General features: G+C 48.9%; 1 protein-coding gene across 1 annotated transcript; it reads left to right on the forward strand.

The window, feature by feature from the left end:
* Window positions 1-766: 766 nt before the first annotated feature.
* On the forward strand, window positions 767-18868 carry TAPBP (TAP binding protein). The gene is made up of 8 exons (XM_053296933.1): window positions 767-1839; window positions 2436-2657; window positions 3672-3974; window positions 10246-10578; window positions 13121-13450; window positions 15589-15678; window positions 15775-15806; window positions 17655-18868. Exons 1-8 carry the CDS (start codon window positions 1782-1784, stop codon window positions 17664-17666), a joined length of 1380 nt encoding a protein of 459 aa, XP_053152908.1. The 5' UTR covers window positions 767-1781; the 3' UTR covers window positions 17667-18868.
* Window positions 18869-19113: the final 245 nt, after the last annotated feature.

Here is a 19113-nt window from a genome sequence, read left to right on the forward strand (position 1 = left end):
CCAGCATGTGACTATGCAGTCATGGGAGGGCGAAAAATCTATGAGAGGCTGTGGAAAGTTACGTGCTATAAGCTATAAATTGCTGCAATGCAAAAATCTATAAGATAATGTCTGTGGAACATTAAAAGATAAACTAAGACTTTAAAAGCAGTAGGGCTGAATGACTGAAGTTAGATCTTGCTGGCGGTGAGAGGCTGGCAAATTCTGCATGCTGCTATGCAGAACTTGGCAACATTGTATGCTATACAGTAGATGGATAGGGAGATGTATTGCCTGAGCGTCCAGGCGACCTGTCAAGTAGTGGGAGAATAAGGGCACGTCTCTCTAGAAGACAATTAAGGAGGACATGCATGCTCAATAGTTCCATCTTGTCCCGAGTCGCTGAGGGGCACAGACCTTCCGGGAGAGAGATCTCTCGTCCTGTTTCTTCCTTCATGTGAACAGCCGGGGGAAGGGTGTCACTAGCGAGCCAGGGTAAAGGCCCTTCTGTGGTTAGGTACTTCTAGCTTTGTATACGGTATTCAGCAGGTGTTCTGTACCTTAGACTTTCAGAGGGTTTCGGTTTGCACAGCAGCATGTAGGACTTGCAAGTGTCTTGCTTTCCTTTTTCTGGCGAGAGGTCTGTGCGCGTCGTTATTTCCCGGGGGACTTTTGCTGTCCTCTCCGGGCCCCTGCGTGTTTTTAGGCTGAAGAGCCAGCCCTGCCCCTCCTCACTGTATCAGGAGCGCTGCTCGAAGCCGTCCGGATCGCCCGCAACAAGCAAGCAGGACCGTGCGCGCAGTGCGGCTCTTCTCTCTCCATTCCAACGCAACTTCCTGGAGTTGAACAGGACCTGGAGGCGGCGGGGCGGGGCGCCTTCAAGCTCAAAAGGGGCCTCCGTTAAGACTTTCTATTTTTTTTTTCGGCCCAGAAAAATGGCTAGAAAAGCAATCGTTAAATACAAAAATATTCCAGTCGTGCCTCAGCCCCACTCTTTTTGGCACCTCATCTTTTAATTTTTATTATGGCTAGGGCTGGGCCTCTAAAGCTGGAAGTGGCCCAGGCCTCTCTGGATCTCTGAGAGCGCAGGGGGCGAGGGTACCTCCTTTCCGGCGGGCGGCGTTTCCTGCGGGATCAGTCGGCACAGACCTTTCGCCCTAGGATGTTTGCCTGCAGCAGCCGCACACCTGTGAAGAGAAGCTGTGGTTGGCCCCCGTGGCTTCTCTGTGCCTAGACGCGCGGAGCCGCTTTCTTTCCACGGGAATTGCCCCCTTCCCAGTGGTTTGCTCCCTGCTCCAGTCTGGGAATGGCTTTTAGTTTTATTTATTTATATTTATTGTTTGTTTGTTTGTTTGTTATTTCCGCGGCCTCTACGCCTGTCGGTTTGTTTTTCCCGGTTGGCTCGTGATGCACTTTGGGAAAGCTTATTGGGTTGAAAGGCGGGCGAGGAAAACTCTAAAGAAGGAAAACAAGAAGGAGGAGCAGCAGCCGCCCTTGGAACTCGCGGCGCGTGGATGGACGCGCTCAACGGCGCCCTAGCTTGCGCCGCACAAAGGCCTAAAAGCGTGGAGAGCGGGTAGAGACCTTGGAGATCTTCGAGACTAGTCGAATCCTTCTCCGCAACGGAGAACAGGAACTTGCTACAGGCACATGTTAGCAGTAGCACAGCCTCCGGCAAAGAAGCGAAGCGCCCGCGCCGGAAAACGAAAGTGGAAGTCCTGCGCGCAGTCGCCACCAACTGTCTCCCTGCTCTTGCCTGTCCAGACTAGAGTCGTTTGGTCCTCTCTTTCTCTTCCGCTCCGATGTCTGCCTCGTTGGCCCCCGTCTGGGGCAAGGAACCCCTCCTCTTCTTCCTCCTCGGTGAGTGGACGCAGGACGCCTGGGTCCCCCGGGGAAGGAGAAGCCAGGCAGGACACCTGGGTCCCCACTCCGCGCGCGAAGGGGGAGGGAATCCGAGGTCGATTGGAGGGAGGCCCAGGACTCCTGGGTTCTGTAGGAAAGTGGGGTGGCTGGGAAGCCTCGTCTTTGTCGGCTCCTTCTGGCTGGGCTGAGAAGCCTTGCAGCAGCAGCTGCAGGAGAGACAGAGATCCGGCAGGCGGCCCCGCTCCCCTCCAGTGGGGTTGCAAAGTTTGGGGAGTTTGATGTGTTTGAGGTACAGCTGTAGAAGGCCGTGAAGACTTGCTGGGGAAAGGGTCGGGGTGGTCAGGCTCTGCAGTTGAGTTCGGGGAAGGTGGTGTTCTTGGGGTTTCCTTTCACTTTCGCTGTCCATGATGGCAGTGCCAGCAAAAGCTGGGCATTCCCTCCGTCTGGGGCTCGGCACCCATTCTGCAAGGCGCTTAGGCAGGCCAGAAGTGGGAGTCGCCATCTGTGTGTGGTGGTTAGTGGGGGAGGTTTTAGGGGCATCTGACTCATCCAGCAACACCCTTGTTCCCCCCCCACCCCTGTTGCTCATCTAGGTGTTGTCCTGAGCACCTGTTCTCCACTGGAGCCCTCCATGGCAAAGCTGGGCTGCTGGTTTGTGGAAGAGGCTGGGCGCGGCGGGTCGGTGATGCCCAGCACCTTGTCCCAGCGCCGTGCTTTGTTGCTCCTGCCGCCACCAGGGAGGCGAATGGAAGAAGCTCTCCTCCAGTCAGAACTGCCCCCGGAAGTGGAGCATGGCCTGGCCTTCCAATTATTGGGTATTATTTCTCTGCTCCCTCCCCACAAGCACACAATGGACAATTAGCACAACACCTCACCCGGTACTCAGAAACCCTGACAGTGCTTTGCAGGTTTACTGTGTTCAGCCTCACAATCATCCTTGCAGTTATTCCTTGCTAAAGTGGGGTCACCGTTAACCCAGTTTACACAGTGGGAAACTGAGGCCTAGATGGGGAGCTTTGCCCAAAGCCAGATCAGGAGTTTGCAACAGAAGGGGAACATTGGCCATGGCATCCCAAATAACTGGACCTCATTGGGTCACCCTAACCTCATGATGAGTTTTTTAATTTCCAGAAATTATGTTTTAGTACAATGCTGAATTTATATGAGCTGCCTTGGTTTCTGATCAAAGACAAAAAGATAGGTCCTCCCCTCCCCCCCCCCCCTTTATTGTTTTAGCAAGGAACACAAACAATAATAGTCAAAATAAAAGTTAAAACAATAAACGGTTTATAAATAAACGTTTTATAAAACATTTTATAAAGTTAAAACAATAAAAGGGCAGAACAGCAGCTCTCGAGTTTTTAGCAAACAGATGAATAACTTATCTTAAAGCTCGTTATTCTGAGGGAAATGGAAAAAGATGCTGTCCGCTTAATAATAAAATTATTATGAAATTATCAACCCTTTGTGATAAAAGAAATGATATGTGGATGTCTTCATTATGGCTGACAGACAGACAGGAGGGACGAATGAATGTCAAACTGGCTAATGCTTTTCTAGACTCGCCACTCACCAGCTTTTAAGGGGCCGACAAATTCTCCAGTTAAAATCTGTCCCGTGTTCTAGCTAAATGCACAGAGGGTCAAAACACAGAACTGTACATGAGACCTAAATTAGTTTGAAGGATGGACAGTGAGGGCAAATGAGGAAAGAAGAGATGAAAACTCTTCCTGAAGATATGAAGTGACATGAGCTTGGGCAAGATTCCCACTCCCCGCCATAAAGGAGCTCCTTCACCTGTCTCTCTTTTTCACTCACCATCTCTGCAGACCCCTCGGGGACTCTGTGGAGTGGCAGAGATTCCAGTGCCACCCCCCTCTGGCTGGGAGAGGACCCGAGCGACACAGACTCCATTTCCTGTGAGATCAATGCCTACGCCCCCCAAGAGGCCCACGTTCCCTGGGCAGCCGGCTTGGTGGGGCAGAAGGGCTGCCCCCGCTCCCTGGAAAAGGGGAAGTGGTTCATTGCCACCGTCCAGCACTCTGAAGCAGGCTATGGGGTCAGCAGCATCCTGAATGAGGAAGAATCTTGGAACCAGAATGCAGCAGCTAGTGGCGTCACCACGGCAACAGGTACCCCAGTCCCTCCCTCCTGGGGGGTCTCCACTGGAATAAAGTTAAATGGAGTAAAGAACCAACGGTTAGGATTTGGAGCAAGGCAGTGGAAATGGCATTCCCTCCCCCCAGCTGTGTTTCATTTTTCTTGTTTGCTTTAAGATGTTATGGGGAAAGTGCGACTTTGATTAACACTGTTGAGTGAAATCTGGAACTGAGTTTTCCCTCAGAAAACTTGGGCTGAGGATGGTGTGTGAGAGTAAGGGAGACCATGTAGCAAGCGGACCAGAATGATACGGTAGAAGTGCTGTATAAGAATATTGTATGAGTTGTTTGTAGTAGATACACAGATGTATAAACAAATGTTTCTGAGCCAGGGGAATGTGTACACGCAGGGGATGTGTGTCGGTGTGTGTGATATTAGTGGCGTAGGAGTAGGCAAAAGGGTGTGTGCCGAGAGTGTGTGTTCACCAGGTCTTTTCAGTTCCTCTGCAGCGAAGATACAGGTTGTTGGGGAGGAGAAAGCAGGGCCCATCTTCATTACTTATCCCAGGGCCCGGGCCAACCTTGCCACGCCCTTGCTGCTTCCTCAGATGCAATAATATTGAGCAATTGCACCTTGTATTCTCAAGTACTGAAAATGCTTCATGGTTTTTATTTTCGTTTCATTTTAATATTTATATAACCTGCTCTATACTTCCAAGTAACCCAGAGCAGTATTTAGTGGTTATGTTTGTCCTCACAACAACCCTGTGAGGTAGGTTAGGCTGAGAGAAAAAGGACTGGCCCAGAGTCCTCTGTGAGTCGCAAGGCTCAGCAGGAATTTGAACTTGAGCCTCCCCAGTCCTAGTCCAACCCTCTAACCCAGGGGTATAAAACTGTGGCTCTTCAGATGCTGGCCTCCAACTCCCATCACCCCCAGTCACAATAGCCAGTAGCCATGGATGATTGGAGTTTTAGGCCAGCATCTGCAGGAGGGCTGCGGTTTGACACCCTTGCTCTAACCACTACAGCACATTGCCTCTCTTCCTCCGCAGCAGCAGCCCTGGAAGGAGGGTTGCAAGAGGGTTTAGACCAGAAATTCCAATGCATGCAGTAGCTCTTGCTTCTCTTAACAAACCTTCATAGGAATGCACTTCACAGCTGAAGTCCTAAACATGCTTACTAGAGAGCAAGGCCTGTTGCTGAAGATGTGTAGGATTGCACTGCATAAAGGGGCCTCCTGTTGATTGGGCAATATGTTTTTGAAAGAAGTGATGATTTTACAAAAGCTGCAAGTGGCAGACTCTTATCTTAGAAGAGGTCGTCTTTCTCTCACTAGGGTTGTGCACGGAACCAGCAGTTCGGCTGGTGCGGAGGTGGGGGCGGGATAACTTTAAGGACTGAGGAGGGTTTTCTCTCCCCCTGCCCACCGCGTTTCCCCCACTGGTGCTGTTCTCAAAAACTGTACTGCCGGGTTAGCAATAGCAGTAGCAATAGCACTTACATTTATATACCGCTCTATAGCCGGAGCTCTCTAAGCGGTTTACAGTGATTTAGCATATTGCCCCCAACATTCTGGGTACTCATTTTACCGACCTCGGAAGGATGGAAGGCTGAGTCAACCTTGAGCCCCTGGTCAGGATCGAACTTGTAACCTTCTGGTTACAGGACAGCAGTTTTTACCACTGTGCCACCAGGGGCTGTGTGCCCACTGCGCCACCAAGTTTTTACCACTGCGCCACCAAGGGTTGGCAAAATGCCTCCTTGCCACCCTGGTACGTCACTAGCTGGAAGTGGCCACTGCGCACGTCATGACGTGTGATGTCAATGTGGACTTCCGGTCCACATTGTACTGGAGTGGTAAGGAGGTACGCTGCTGCCCTGGTGGGAAAATGTGGCGGGTGGGTATAAGAGCACCCTTTCTAGTCCTTAGAATTATTCCCCACCACCACCTTCGAAGCAGCCAAACCACCCGTCAGTCTTGTGTTAGCAAGCATGGTCTTGTGAGCTGGTCTTGTGGTAGCAAGCATGACATGTCCCCTTAGCTATGCAGGGTCCGCACTGGTTTATATTTAAATGGGAGACTTGATGTGTGAGCACTGTGAGGTATTCCCCTAGGGGGATGGGGCCACTCTGGGAAGAGCAGAAGGTTCCAAGTTCCCTCCCTGGCAGCATCTCCAAGATAGGGCTGGGAGAGATTCCTGCCTGCAACCTTGGAGAAGCCACTGCCAGTCTGTGAAGACAACACTGAGCTAGATAGACCAATGGTCTGACTCAGTATATGGCAGCCTCCTATGTATTTGTGGTATTTATTCGATGTCTATCGAATAAATCCGAACAGGTTTGGAGGCCCATAAAGGGTTCCGTGCACATCCCTTTCTTTCACACACGGGAAAGAAGGCTGCTTCTAAGAGGCACTCTTGCAATGCTTGCATGCATCACCTAAAAATGATGCTTGCATGCATCACTAGTATAGAATCCAGAGGCCATCTTAGAAGAGGCATGCCGTCCTGTGAGGATGAGAGAGATTACCTTTCCTAAGATGGTGCCATACAAGCATGTGCTTGGGAAGGAGAGCTGGTCTTGCGGTAGTAAGCATGAATTGTCTTCTTTGCTAAACAGGGCCCACTTTGGTTTGCATTTGGATGGGTGACTACATGTGAGTGTTGTCTGCTGTAAGATCTTAGGAAATGGGGCTGTAGCTCAGTGGGAGAGCATCTGATTTGCATGCATATGGTCCCAGACTGGCAGCATCTCCAAGTTAGGCTGGGAAAGACTCCTGCCTGAAATCTGGGAGAGCCACTGCCAGTCAGTGTACACAGTCCTGAGCTAGATGGACCAAGGGTCTGACTTGGTAGAAGGCAGCTTCCCGAGTTCCTGTATTATTATTATTATTATTATTATTATTATTATTATTATTATTAATAATTCAATTTTCATACCGCCCTTCCGAAATGGTTCAGGGCGGTTTACAATTAAAAACAGAAACCATTAAAGTCTGTATACCATCACAAGACAGAGAACATCTCTTATTGTCTTCAGAACTCTGGTTTTATCTTGGGTTTTTTGCAATGTATGCAGATTTAATCTATTAAAACTAGGATTTATTTAATGGGATGATAGCCTTACCTGTAGGGTGGGTCATTTTTATGAGCCAGCCCTCCCCCCCGGCATATTGCAGATCAGGGGGGCAAAAGAATACTAAGGCCAGTGCAGTGACTTTGTGTCTGACATTAGATTTCTAGCTTGGAAGCATCTTTGGTGCTCAGTTCAATACCCTTGGTCACTATGCTAATATTCTGGGTCTGGAAATTCTGTGAAATGGCCAAGGGGTGGCACTGTTGCGCAAGAGGAAAAGAGCAGCCCCTCCAGTTTTAGGAGAAGCAGCCACAGTGGGGGCCCTGTGCGCTTGTTTGGGAATCGGTCTGTTCAGGGTTGAACCCTGAGATCTGCAGGAGTCCTTCTTTGGCAAACTGGAAGATGGTGGCCTGACCTGCACTTCCCCCAAGTTGGCTTAAAATTCCTCTATAGAACTGCCACCTACGAGACAAAACGAAACACCTACGAGAACTGCCACCTACGAGACAAAAACTAACTTAGAAATCTTCCCTTTTCATAGCAAAATACCTTAAAGCCCCTTTAAAGAGTGTGTAGTCAGAGCAGGCATGTAGGGAGGCAGAACAGAGCAAGTTTCCAACCCTGATCAAGTTTAAAACCATCAAAATCTAGTTGATTTAAGTGGATATAAAAAGCAGGACAGTATACAGGCAAGCAAGCTAAAATGGTTAAAATGCATACATGAGCTACCTTTCTTCCAGTCTGGTGTTCCAGACTGGAGGCTCAGTAGATCTTAGGTCTTAAGTTGCAGTTCAGAAAATAAAAGCTTGCATCATGGTGAACCTTGTACACTCCTAGGAGCCATGCAACATGGTCTCAGCTAGCAAAGCTAAACTAACACAAAAGTAACATTCTGGAAATAGCAACTTCAAGCGTCCCTCTTATTACAAACTACCACCCCACCTAACTTTACACACAAAAAGCTGGCTGTTTCCTTTGTAGGGAAAAGTTATAACGTGGAAGAGATACAGTCAGATGTCAATTAAATTCTTCTTCTTGGAGATAGGCAAACATCCTAGATGGCTCAATGCTCATTTCAAAAGTTTAATGTCTCCCCCGGATAGTAGTAGATTCTTGAGACAATAGGGGCCTCCATTTGCATTTTGGGTTCTTAAGAACATTTAGGGTCTCTTCCTGGCCTAACAGATTCACAGCAGGCTAGTGTGAAACTCAGAATGGCCAGGTCAGGCTAAAAATGGCTTTTAGAATTGTGGGACATTCTGCTATAAGATGAATGAGTTTTTGGGCTGAACAAAGACCCATTCTATTGCACCTTCCTATTCTGATCTTTCTCCCACTCCCTCTGCCCCAGAAATCTGAATATTTTCCTTTCCATGGAGAGTGTGTGTGTGTGTGTGTGTGTGTGTGTGTGTGTGAGGGTGTTGGGGGAGGCAAACAAGTAAGTGGACAGGAGAATATTATTTCCTCCAAGGTTTGCAAAGGCATTTTCTGGATTTTATTTATTTATTTATTTATTCTATCTTTATATCCCGCTCTTCCTCCAAGGAGCCCAGAGTGGTGTACTACATCCTTAAGTTTCTGCTCACAACAATCCTGTGAAGTAGGTTAGGCTAAGAGAGGAGTGACTGGCCCAGAGTCACCCAGCTAGTTTCATGGCTGAATGGGGATTTGAACTCAGGTCTCCCCGGTCCTAGTCCAGCACTCTATCCACTACACCATGCTGGCTCCCGTGGATAACTAGTGTGCTTGGGGCTGGGGTTTCTGGCTTCATGTGAGGTGGGGATGTGCACAGAACCCATAAAGGGCCTATGTCTGAACCAGTTCAAAAGACCGGCAGTTTAGCCCGTTCAAAGGTGGTGGTGGGGATAACTTTAAGGACTGGGGAGGGTGTTCTTCACCCCCACCCCACCACCGCTTTTCCCCTGCCGGCTCTGTTCTCAAAAATGGTCCCACCGGGGTGACAACGTAGCTCCTTGCTGCCCTGGTATGTCACTGGCCAGAAGTGGCCGCTGCACGTGTGCACGCAACGGAAATATGAACAGCACCCTGCTGACAACGCAGTGACGCCGATGTGGAAACATGGGCAATATGGAGGGGCACTTAGCAGAAGTACTGCGGACACATCACAGCACCTACAGGTGAAACGCGGAAAATTAGAATATCGTGCAAAAGTGCATTAATTTCAGTAATGCAAATTAAAAGGTGAAACTGATATATGAGACAGACGCATTACATGCAAAGCGAGATAAGTCAAGCCTTAATTTTTTATAATTGTGATGATCATGGTGTACAGCTCATGAAAACCCCAAATCCACAATCCCAGAAAATTGGAATATTACATGGAACCAAGAAGACAAGGATTGTAGAATAGAACAATATCAGACCTCTGAAAAGTATACAGTGTACTGTGCTTGATTGGCCAGCAAACTCGCCTGACCTGACCCCATAGAGAATCTATGGGGCATTGCCAAGAGAAGGATGAGAGACATGAGACCAAACAATGCAGAATTGCTGAAGGCCGCTAATGAAGCATCCTGGTCTTCCATAACACCTCATCAGTGCCACAGGCTGATAGCATCCATGCCATGCTGCATTGAGGCAGTAATTGCTGCAAAAGGGGCCCAAACCAAGTACTGAATACATATGCATGCTTATACTTTTCAGAGGTCCGATATTGTTCTATTCTTCAATCCTTGTCTTCTTGGTTCCATGTAATATTCCAATTTTCTGGAATTGTGGATTTGGGGTTTTCATGAGCTGTACGCCATGATCATCACAATTATAACCAATTAAGGCTTGACTTATCTCGCTTTGCATGTAATGCGTCTGTCTCATATATCAGTTTCACCTTTTAATTTGCATTACTGAAATTAATGGACTTTTGCACGATATTCTAATTTTCCGAGTTTCACCTGTAATCTGGAAAACGCCCAGGTAAAGCTGGGAGAGACTCCTGTTTGAAACCTTGGAGAAGCTGCTGGCACTCAGTGCAAACAATATGGAGCTAGATGGGCCAGTTGTCTGACTCGGTAGAAGGCAGCTTCCTGTGTTCCTGTAACTGGAGCAGCTGTAGCCACTGAAGTGCACAGGGTCAGCAGCCACGATGGGGGCCAGGCTGGCATGTTTCTGATCCATTTGCTGCCCTGAGCAGATCAGAATTTAGATTACGTGTGTTCAGAACTACCCTGACAAATTTCTTCCCTCCCTCCCTCCCTGCCTCTTTCACCAGCGGTCCTCTCCGTGTTCACCCGGACCCCCCAGCTGCAGTCCCGTCTGGGCCAGGACGTGCTCATCGACTGTGGGTTCTCAGGTCCCGCCGTTCCCTTCTCAGTCGAGTGGCGACTCCAGTTCCGTGGGGCAGGCCGAGTCGTCCTGGCATATGATGGAGCAGCCCAGCGGATCTCTGTGGCCGAGGAGGGTGCTGAGTTATTCCTGGACCCAGGGAGCAGCAACGTCTCGCTGCGCCTAACGAATGTTGGGGTGCGCCATGAGGGCACCTATATCTGTACGGTCTACCTGCCTCACCTGCACGCCCAGCAAGCCATGGAGCTGAAGGTTGTGGGTGAGTGGCATGGGGACTCCCTTGGTATCCGCTTCTGCAAGTGACTGCTTCTCTTTTGATTGTTTGCCACTGTGTTGTGTTCTAAAGAGTTTGTCTTGCGGTCGGAAGCATGAATTATCCCCCTTGCTAAGCTGGGTCTGCCCTTGTTTTCATTTGGTTGGGTGGCTACATGTGAGTGCTGTCTGCAATGAGGTCTTCCCCTTAGGGGATGGAGCCATAGCTCAGTGGCAGAGCATCTGCTTGCATGCAGAGGGGCCCCAATTCACTCCCTGGAGGCCTCTCCAGGTGGGGCTGGGAGAGACTCCTGCTGGAAGATTGCTGCTCAATGTAGACAATAGGGATGTGCACAGAACCAGTTTGGAGGCCCTTTAGGAGCCTCTGAATTAGTTCAAGGAACCGGCAGTTCCGCCGGTTCGAAGGCAGCGAGGGTCTCTCTTTAAGAGCAGGGGAGGGCACAGGTGCATCAGCGACTTCCGGTCATATCCGGAAGACGAGGGCAACAGGGAGATATGCTGCCGCCCCGATTGGCTTTGCAAAATACGGACGCCAGCGGGGAGAAAGTGGCGGGAGGGGTAAGTGCACCCTCCCCCGCTCTTAAAGAGAGACCCCTACCACCTTTGAGCCTTCCTGTCGCGGTTCTGTGCGTATCCCTAGTAGACAGTACTGAGCTATATGGACCAATGGTATGAAACATAAGAATATAAGAACCGCCCTGTTAGATCAGGCCCAAGGCCTCCCTAGTCCAGCATCGTGTTTCACACAGTGGCCCACCAGATGCTTCTGAGAAGCCCACAGGCAAGAACTGAGGGCATGCCTTCTCTCCTGCTCTTCCTAAAAAGTTTCCTATGTTCCTAAACTGGCTGCAACATTTCATTGATTAATCAGATTAATCAGTTAAAAAGCTTTGAATTAATAGTGTTTGTAGTCCAAATGAGTCATTAAAAAAAAAACAACCCACCAGGAGAAAATGAATCATTTAAAATGCAGTGGCACCAATTACATTGTTTAAAATATGTGCCAAAAATACCTCCAAAGAGAGAGAATTAAGGGATCACCAAGCAGAATTCATTTTTTCGTTGTTGTTTTTTTTAAGTGCACACATTCTGAAACATGTTTCAGAAACGTGTTAAAGACTGTTTTCTGTTTGTTTCCTAAAATAACATCTTGAAGTCATTAAGTTTAATCATCAGATAACGCAAGATGCTGAATCTGTCTAGCCCAGCCTGAGGCTGCAGGGGCAGGAGATGGTTTCTAGTGTGATAGACAAATTTGTGATTGTTGAACACAATTTTTAAAGTTGGAGAGTTTGATTTCAGCATATAAGGCTGCTTTCCCTCCCAATAAATTAGTTTATAAAACAAACCATTCAAGCCTTTATTCAGGACCACTTTTTTAGCTCCGTGATATTGATTATTTTTCCAGTGGGGCTACTTGGACAGAAAACCATCAGTGTGAGAGCCATTTCTCACTGTGCTGACTCTACTGTTCAGCACTTTTCTCAGAGCTGGAAGGGCCTGTTAAGAGAGACTGAGCTTTCTTGGAAACTCCATAGGGAAAGCACTGGAAAGGGCTACACTTCCCAGCACTCTGTGCATGCTTCCAAGATGGTTCAGGGGCTCAAGAGGGCTCTGTTTGCCCAGCACCAGGCACTGGTGCTCCTTTAAGGGAAAGTGCAGCATGGCTTAGTGGGAACAGCCACATGGTGCCAGTGGGACTGTGCAGAGTATTCAGCTTTGGCCAAAACTTTACACATGTCCAATAAGCAATTAGTCAGGGAATGGCACTTAGGCTTGATGGGGAACTGCTACTGATCCCCAGGCCTTACAGTGAAGAATACTGTTTTAGCCAATGAATTGGGTGACAGATTGTAAAGTATGTTGTTATTACTGCAATAGCTTACAGCATAATCACCCATCCAAGTGCAGAACAAGGTGACCCTTGCTTAGCAAAGGAGATAATTTACCACTAGACCAGTCTTTGCCCCAAATGAGAGAAGCTCCTTAGCAACCTTTCCTCCTCCTCCTCCTCCTCCTTTGTTTAGGTTGGTTTTGAGCATGCTCCCTCTACTTTATGGTGCTGCAGAAGGAGGTTGCCAACTCTAGGTGGGCAGGTGGCAAACCCCATGCCCAGCTGGAGTGGTGGGTGGGCTTTGCATCTCTCCCTTTGAGAGGAGAGTTGGTCTTGTGGTAGCAAGCATGACTTGTCCCCATAGCTAAGCAGGGTCTGCCCTGGTTGCAATATGAAAGGGAGACTAGACGTGTGAGCACTGTTAGATATTCCCCTCAGGGGATGGAGCTTCTCTGGGAAGAGCAGAAGGTTTTAAGTTCCCTCCCTGGCTTCTCCAAGATAGGGCTGAGAGAGATGCTTGCCTGCAACCTTGAAGAAGCTGCTGCCAGTCTGTGAAGACAATAATGAGCTAGGTAGACCAATGGTCTGACTCAGGATATGGCAGCTTTCTGTGTTCCTATGTACATTTCCCTTGGCTTGCTCTGCCTTCTGCCACCTCCACTTTTCTTCCTTCCTTTCTCTCTCCTCTCCACAGAGCCTCCCACGGTAACCATCCGCCCGACCCCACTCTCAGTGGCCCCTAGTGCCCATGCTGAGCTGGCCTGCGAGATCTCTAGCTACTACCCGCCAGGCGTGTCCGTCAGCTGGAAACGCCGCAGCCCCATCGAGTCCCCCCAGGATCCCTTCCTGGAGACATGGGAATCCGGGCACAGGCAGTCGCCCAACGGCACCTACAGCTTCACCAGCTTTGCCCGCCTGGGGGCCGTCCAGCCTAAAGACCATGGCGCTTCCTACAGTTGTCATGTGTCCCATGTCGGCTTGGGGGAAGCTGGTCTCAAGAAGTCCGTGAAACTGAGCGTGGCAGGTAGGCCCTGGGCCGGGAGGGAGACGGGTTGGTGCCTCGGTGGGGTTTGGAAAATGAAAAAGATCTGGATGTGCCTGCTGCACACTGGTTGTGGCAGGAGTATGGCTGTAATTCAGGGTTGCTCAACTTGGGCCCTCCTGCAGATGTTGGCCTGCAACTCCCATAATCCCTGGCTATTGGCCACTGTGGCTGGGGATTGTGGGAGTTGCAGTCCAAAAACAGATATAGGGAGCCTACGTTGAGCAGGCTTGCTGTCATTGAACAAGGTGGGGGCGGGGGAGACAAATGTCCCTGAGAAGAGATGGGGCCCTCCAACTGAGTGGCAGCTTGATATTGGCTCCCCACCTCTTGCCCCTCTGAAGAAGAAGGTGGGGAGATGTGGCTGAGGATTATGGGAGTTGTAGGCCAAAAACAGCTAGGAGGCTGAAGTGGTGCAGCATCCACATTGCCTCTCAATCCTGATACTGGCCTACCTTACAGGGTTGTGTGAAAGTTATCACTGCAATTGTGTAATAAATACTAAGAGTGTATAGTAACTGAGCCATAATAGTGATGATGGGACTAAATTGATCTTGGTAGATAACAGAGGGGCAAATCATGTTTCATATCTGTATGTCCACTAAAAGCAAATGGGCTGGTCTTGTGGTAGCAAGCATGACTTTCCCCCCTAGCTAAGCAGGGTCCACCCTGGTTGCATTTGAATGGGAGACTTGATGTGTGAGTGCTGTAAGATATTACCCTGAGGGGATGAGGCCGCTCTGGGGAGTGCATCTAGGTTCCAAGTTCCCTCCCTGGCAGCATCTCCAAGATAGGACTGAGAGAGATTCCTGCCTGCAACCTTGGAGAAGCTGCCGCCAGCATGTGTAGATAATACTGAGCTAGACAGACCAATGTTCTGACTCAGTATACGGCAGCTTCCTATGTGTTTCAAGCCAGTTTTTGCCTGGCCTGGGTCATCCACCAATCTCAGATAGATGAGCAACTTTGAGTTGTGCTCATAGAGCGCCACCTTCCTTAAATCCTTCCTGATCTGCCTGGAGAAAGTGGGCGGGAGTGCTACTTGCAGGACTTGCAAGTGCTTGACCAGTCCGGTTCAGTGGGGTCTTATGGGAGGGTGGGATGTGCCTCCCTTGGCATTTGGGGGTTTCTGCAAGACATTTACCCTTTGGTGATCATAATCCTGCTGGCAATATTGTAGGATAGTGAATTAATGCCACATTGTATAGATCCTTCTGTAAGTTCGGTGCACTGCCAGTAACCCTGTAAAACCTGTAAGCAACCTCATCAAATCAATTGAGTTGCAGAGGAGAGAGGTCCCTGTAGACCCCTCTGGTTTGATCTTGCAACCTGGCAAAGGAGCTGAGGTTGTGCAAAGTGGTTTGCTCTGATGCTGCAAACTTGGCCTTTGGGCACCTGGCTTTAATTGCTAATTAATATAGTTTGGGACCAACCAAGACAAAGATGAGTGACTGACCAAACAAAACTGCAGGGGGAGCAGTTTGGGGTCCTGGTAGTCCATGAGCCAGATAGAGTGATCAGTACCATCTGGGGGGGATGATTGCTTATTGTGATTTTTGACAAGGTCTGCACCCCTCAAGGTGGGTAAGAGGTGCAATACTTTCAGCGGGTTATCATGCATTTGTTATCGGGCCAAATTTGCAATGGTGTGTTAAAAGCTTTTAACGTTGGTGTTTTTTTTTTAAAAAAACTTTTATAAAATTTAATCTCTGATGTCAGATGACTAGAAATAAACATTGGCAGGAGAACGTCCTCCAAAGATTACTCCATGGAGAGAGTACAACAATTTGTTCTTTGTTACCCTGACCTTTCCTCTGGCAAAAATGACGGCAATCTTGCCCTAATCGTTTGGGGGGTAGGGATAAAGAAGGGGTGATAATGCAGAGAGAGCTGTATTTTCAACAATTTGATTGCCTATTTTCCATCTCTAGTAAGGTAGACATTGCCAAAAATCACTATGAGCATCCGTCCCATTTGATAGTACCAAAGGGCAGGATTTATGGGCCTGGCTCGTGGGCCATGACATGAGGGCTGGCGATAGGGCTTTGAAGCAGAGAGTGGTTGGCATGGCCGTGTGTGTGTGTGTCTCACACACACCCTCCATCTTGGCGTCTCCCCAGGCTCCTCTGGCCCTTCTTTCGAGGATGCGATCGGCTTCTTCCTGTTGGCCTTTGTGCTGTTTGGGGCCCTGCGGCAGTTTTTCAAGCACGGTAAGTCCCTCACTCTCCAGTGTGCCCCATCTGCAGCTTTTTATCAAGTTCCACTCCTCCTCCCTCCATTAAACGTTCTTCCTTTTTCCTTTGCAGCCTTTGGAGGCAAAGACACAACCAAATCGGAGGTAATTGCACGTGACACTTCATTTTATTTATTTATATGTAAACTGCTTTGGGAACTTCTGTTGAAAAGCGGTATATAACGGTCATTCATATTCGTTGAGTGCCCTTCCTTGGCAGGGTCACCCCAAGTTCTTGTTTCTTTGCAGCTGGCCTTCATGATGCCGGCAAAGCCCCCAAATGCTCTTCATGGCTGGTGGTGGTGGGCAGATCTTTGGGTTGCTGGGGCAATGATCTTTGGGTTGCAGTGCAATGAAGCAGAGGGAGAGTGATAGTTTTGGAGGCTTCCTCTGCTCCAAGGGGTGCAACTAAGTTAGGTAATGGGATTCCTTCCTCATTTATATCCCCTTCCACAAAATTGACATCCCAAGCTCACTGGAACAGATGCTGCAGCCCTGGTGGGATCCGAGTTTGTCTCTCCAAAGTGGCACCCATCTTTGGGAGGGGCTGCGGCAGAGCTTCTGCTTTGCATGCAAAAGGCCCCAGGTTCAATCCTTGGCAGTATCTCCAGTTAAAGTGTCTCCAGTAGCAGGGCTGGGGAAGACCTCGCTCTCTGCCCATGACCAGGGAGAGGATCAAAACTGGATTCATGTTTAACAGTTGTGAGGAGGGTCCATGCCTCAGTGACAGAGCACATGCTTTGCATGGAGAAGAAGGTTTCCAGTAGAGCTGCTACCAGTCAGAGTAGAGACTGCCGGGCCAGGGAGACCCATCAACTGACTCAGTAGGAAGCAGCTTCATATGTTGCTGACCCTCGGGGCTGGAGCACCTCCATTTTTATGTGGAAGGTCCTGGAACATAGGAAGTTGTCTTGTACCGAGTCTGACCATTGGTCCATCTAATTCAGTATTGTTTACACTGACTCTCCAAGGTTTTAGGCAGAAGTCTCTCCCAACCCCACCTGGAGAGATGCTGCCAGGGAATAAAGCTGGGACCTTCTGCGGGGTCCCAGCAGATGCTCTGCCTCTGAGCTACAGCCTGTCCTGGGTACAGTCCTAGGCAACATTCCCATGCCATGAGAGACCCTTTTCTGCCAGAGACCTTGGAAAGTTGCTGTCACTGAGGGGAAGGATCCTGGAGGGATCTGTGGCCTGGCTCAGCACAAGGCAGCTTCCTAGGTTCCTCTTTTCAAAAATGTGATGCCATTTTTGGTTTGAAGCACTGTTCTGAAAATCTTTCAGCTTTGCTTTAACCTGAATGAGTCAACATTCAACGAACTTGAGTGATTTTATTGTTAACTAACATGCAAATGACTCGCATATCAGAGATGCTGTCAAAGTTTGTAGTAAAGCTTGTGGGACTGGAGATGAGATGGTTAGGTTAGGCAATAAACCCATTAGGTAAAAATACCATTGTTTTCAGCTATGAAGTCATAAGGGGTCTATGGCTGACAGAATTCAAAAGGTCACTAGCTACAGATGGAGCTAGACCGGTCTCAGCAATTGCTGGATAGACACAACTAGTTGAGTTCTGCTCATATGATTATGGCAGGGGCTCTCAAAGTTGGATCCCCAGATGTTGCTGGCCTCCCACTCCCATCATTTCCAGCCACAAAGGCCATTGTGGCTGGGGATGATGGGAATTGTAGGCCAACATCTGGGGACCAACTTCAAGGACCCCTGGGTTAAGGTATTCTCCTAGAGTTGCACAAACTTAACAGGAAGATTGACACCATTATGACATGATTTTCCTCCCTGCTTACATTTATGATGCTCTCCTGGCAACACAAGCACAGCCAGGTGTCAGTCATTCCCAAAGTGTCCCTCAGCAAGACCTCTTTATGGAAAGAAATGTGGACACCCTCACCACTCCCAGCTGGGTAAACCTCACCTCTCTCTCTCTCCTCTTCACAGAAACTTGAATAAATCGGAGCAACTGACCAAGCTTCGTTTGTTACGTTTGGCCTTGCTCTGGATCCCCCTTGGCTGAAGGGATGAAGCTTAAAAACTGATTGCAGTCTGAAAACTCTGGGGTCTTCTCTGTTGTTCCCTGCTGTGGCGTTTGAGCTGGTGTGTTTTGATTTTGTGTGTCTGCTGTGATGTCATTGGGGCAGGTGTGGGGACCCTCATCCTCTGTTCCTCCCTGCTGTGAAAGCGTTTGCTGTATCTTCTCTCCTCCTACCCCACATTGCTGTGTCTGCTCTGGAAGTCTATGGTGCAGCTTTTCTTCAGGTGGTGTTTCTGCATCCTTTGAAGGAAATTCTGTAAATTAAAAACACACACTCTTGAAGAAACACAGGACAGTGCAATGGAGCAATATAGTTTCTGTCACAGAGCAGTCTCTGACCTATCTTGGTTCCACTTTTATGGAAAGAGAACTGACCTAGAGGTGGCTGGGATGTTGGCATTTAATACAAGCAGCAGCCCTGGCTTCCTCCCGCTGCATTAAGGGTGCCTCCTGTGATAAAAGGGGTGTGTGGTGCAGCTGTCATTTGCGCAAGGCCCTGTTGGGAATGCTCAGAACACAGCACAAAGCTCTTGACCTCCGGGCTGACGGGATTTCCAAGCTGAGCTGTCATGCCAGGGGCCAGCATCGGCTGCCTCCTCACTGAAGGCTGAACTAGATGTGACCCAGAAGTCCTATAGAACTTCTCCTGGAGCTTTCCCAGACAGCAGGCTGTACCGGGGGTTTATTGAGAGGCTTTACTGTGAGTTCAAAATTGCCCCCAAAACCAATGAAAAAAGTGGATTTTTTTACCACAGAGATGTGAACTAAAAGCCAGAACTGCTAGCTTTCCAGCTGTAGGGAAGGGGCATTCCATTGTCTGCACTCCAAATATCTCTGAGTCGGGCTGACCACTTCCATGTGAGGATTAGGCCCCAGAACCAATATGTTCTCACTCCACTTCCAGGTGCCTCTGCAAATACTGCCACCTGGAGTGGTTTTACAGATGCCTTCAGTAGGGGGCCACCAACTCTCCTAGCCCATTGAGAGCAGATGAATGTTTCCTTCTCATCCTTGCTGTGTTGACCCGACACTCCTCCCCTTGCTGTAGACTGTAAGCCCTTTGTGGCAGAATTCTGATCTGTGCAGCAACATGGATAATAAATGGATTTTTAAACAATAACCAGAGTATGTTGGAGCTGTGCTGTTATCCACTGATTTCCTCTACGATAGAAGGATGCTGTTGTTACCAAACTAGCTTTCAGGCTACTGCGGCATATCCTATTTATGTTTAGCTGGAAGTAAGTGCCATTGGTCACAGTGTGGCTTACTTGTGAGTAAATATGGACTGGACTGTGCTGCATGTCTCATGAAGAGTGATGCTGTGTCCGCAGGGTTCCTCAACCTTGGGGCCCCAGATGTTGTAGT

The sequence above is a fragment of the Hemicordylus capensis genome, chromosome 2, assembly GCF_027244095.1.
Source record: "Hemicordylus capensis ecotype Gifberg chromosome 2, rHemCap1.1.pri, whole genome shotgun sequence".
Lineage (NCBI taxonomy): Eukaryota > Metazoa > Chordata > Lepidosauria > Squamata > Cordylidae > Hemicordylus > Hemicordylus capensis.

Bases quoted from the DNA above. Each gene is read 5' to 3' on its own strand.
- TAPBP (XM_053296933.1), top strand. From the start codon at position 1,782: ATGTCTGCCTCGTTGGCCCCCGTCTGGGGCAAGGAACCCCTCCTCTTC. The intron at 1,840-2,435 runs GTGAGTGGACGC...TTGCTCATCTAG, and splicing joins CCTCCTCTTCTTCCTCCTCG to GTGTTGTCCTGAGCACCTGT. The intron at 2,658-3,671 runs GTATTATTTCTC...CCATCTCTGCAG, and splicing joins CCTGGCCTTCCAATTATTGG to ACCCCTCGGGGACTCTGTGG.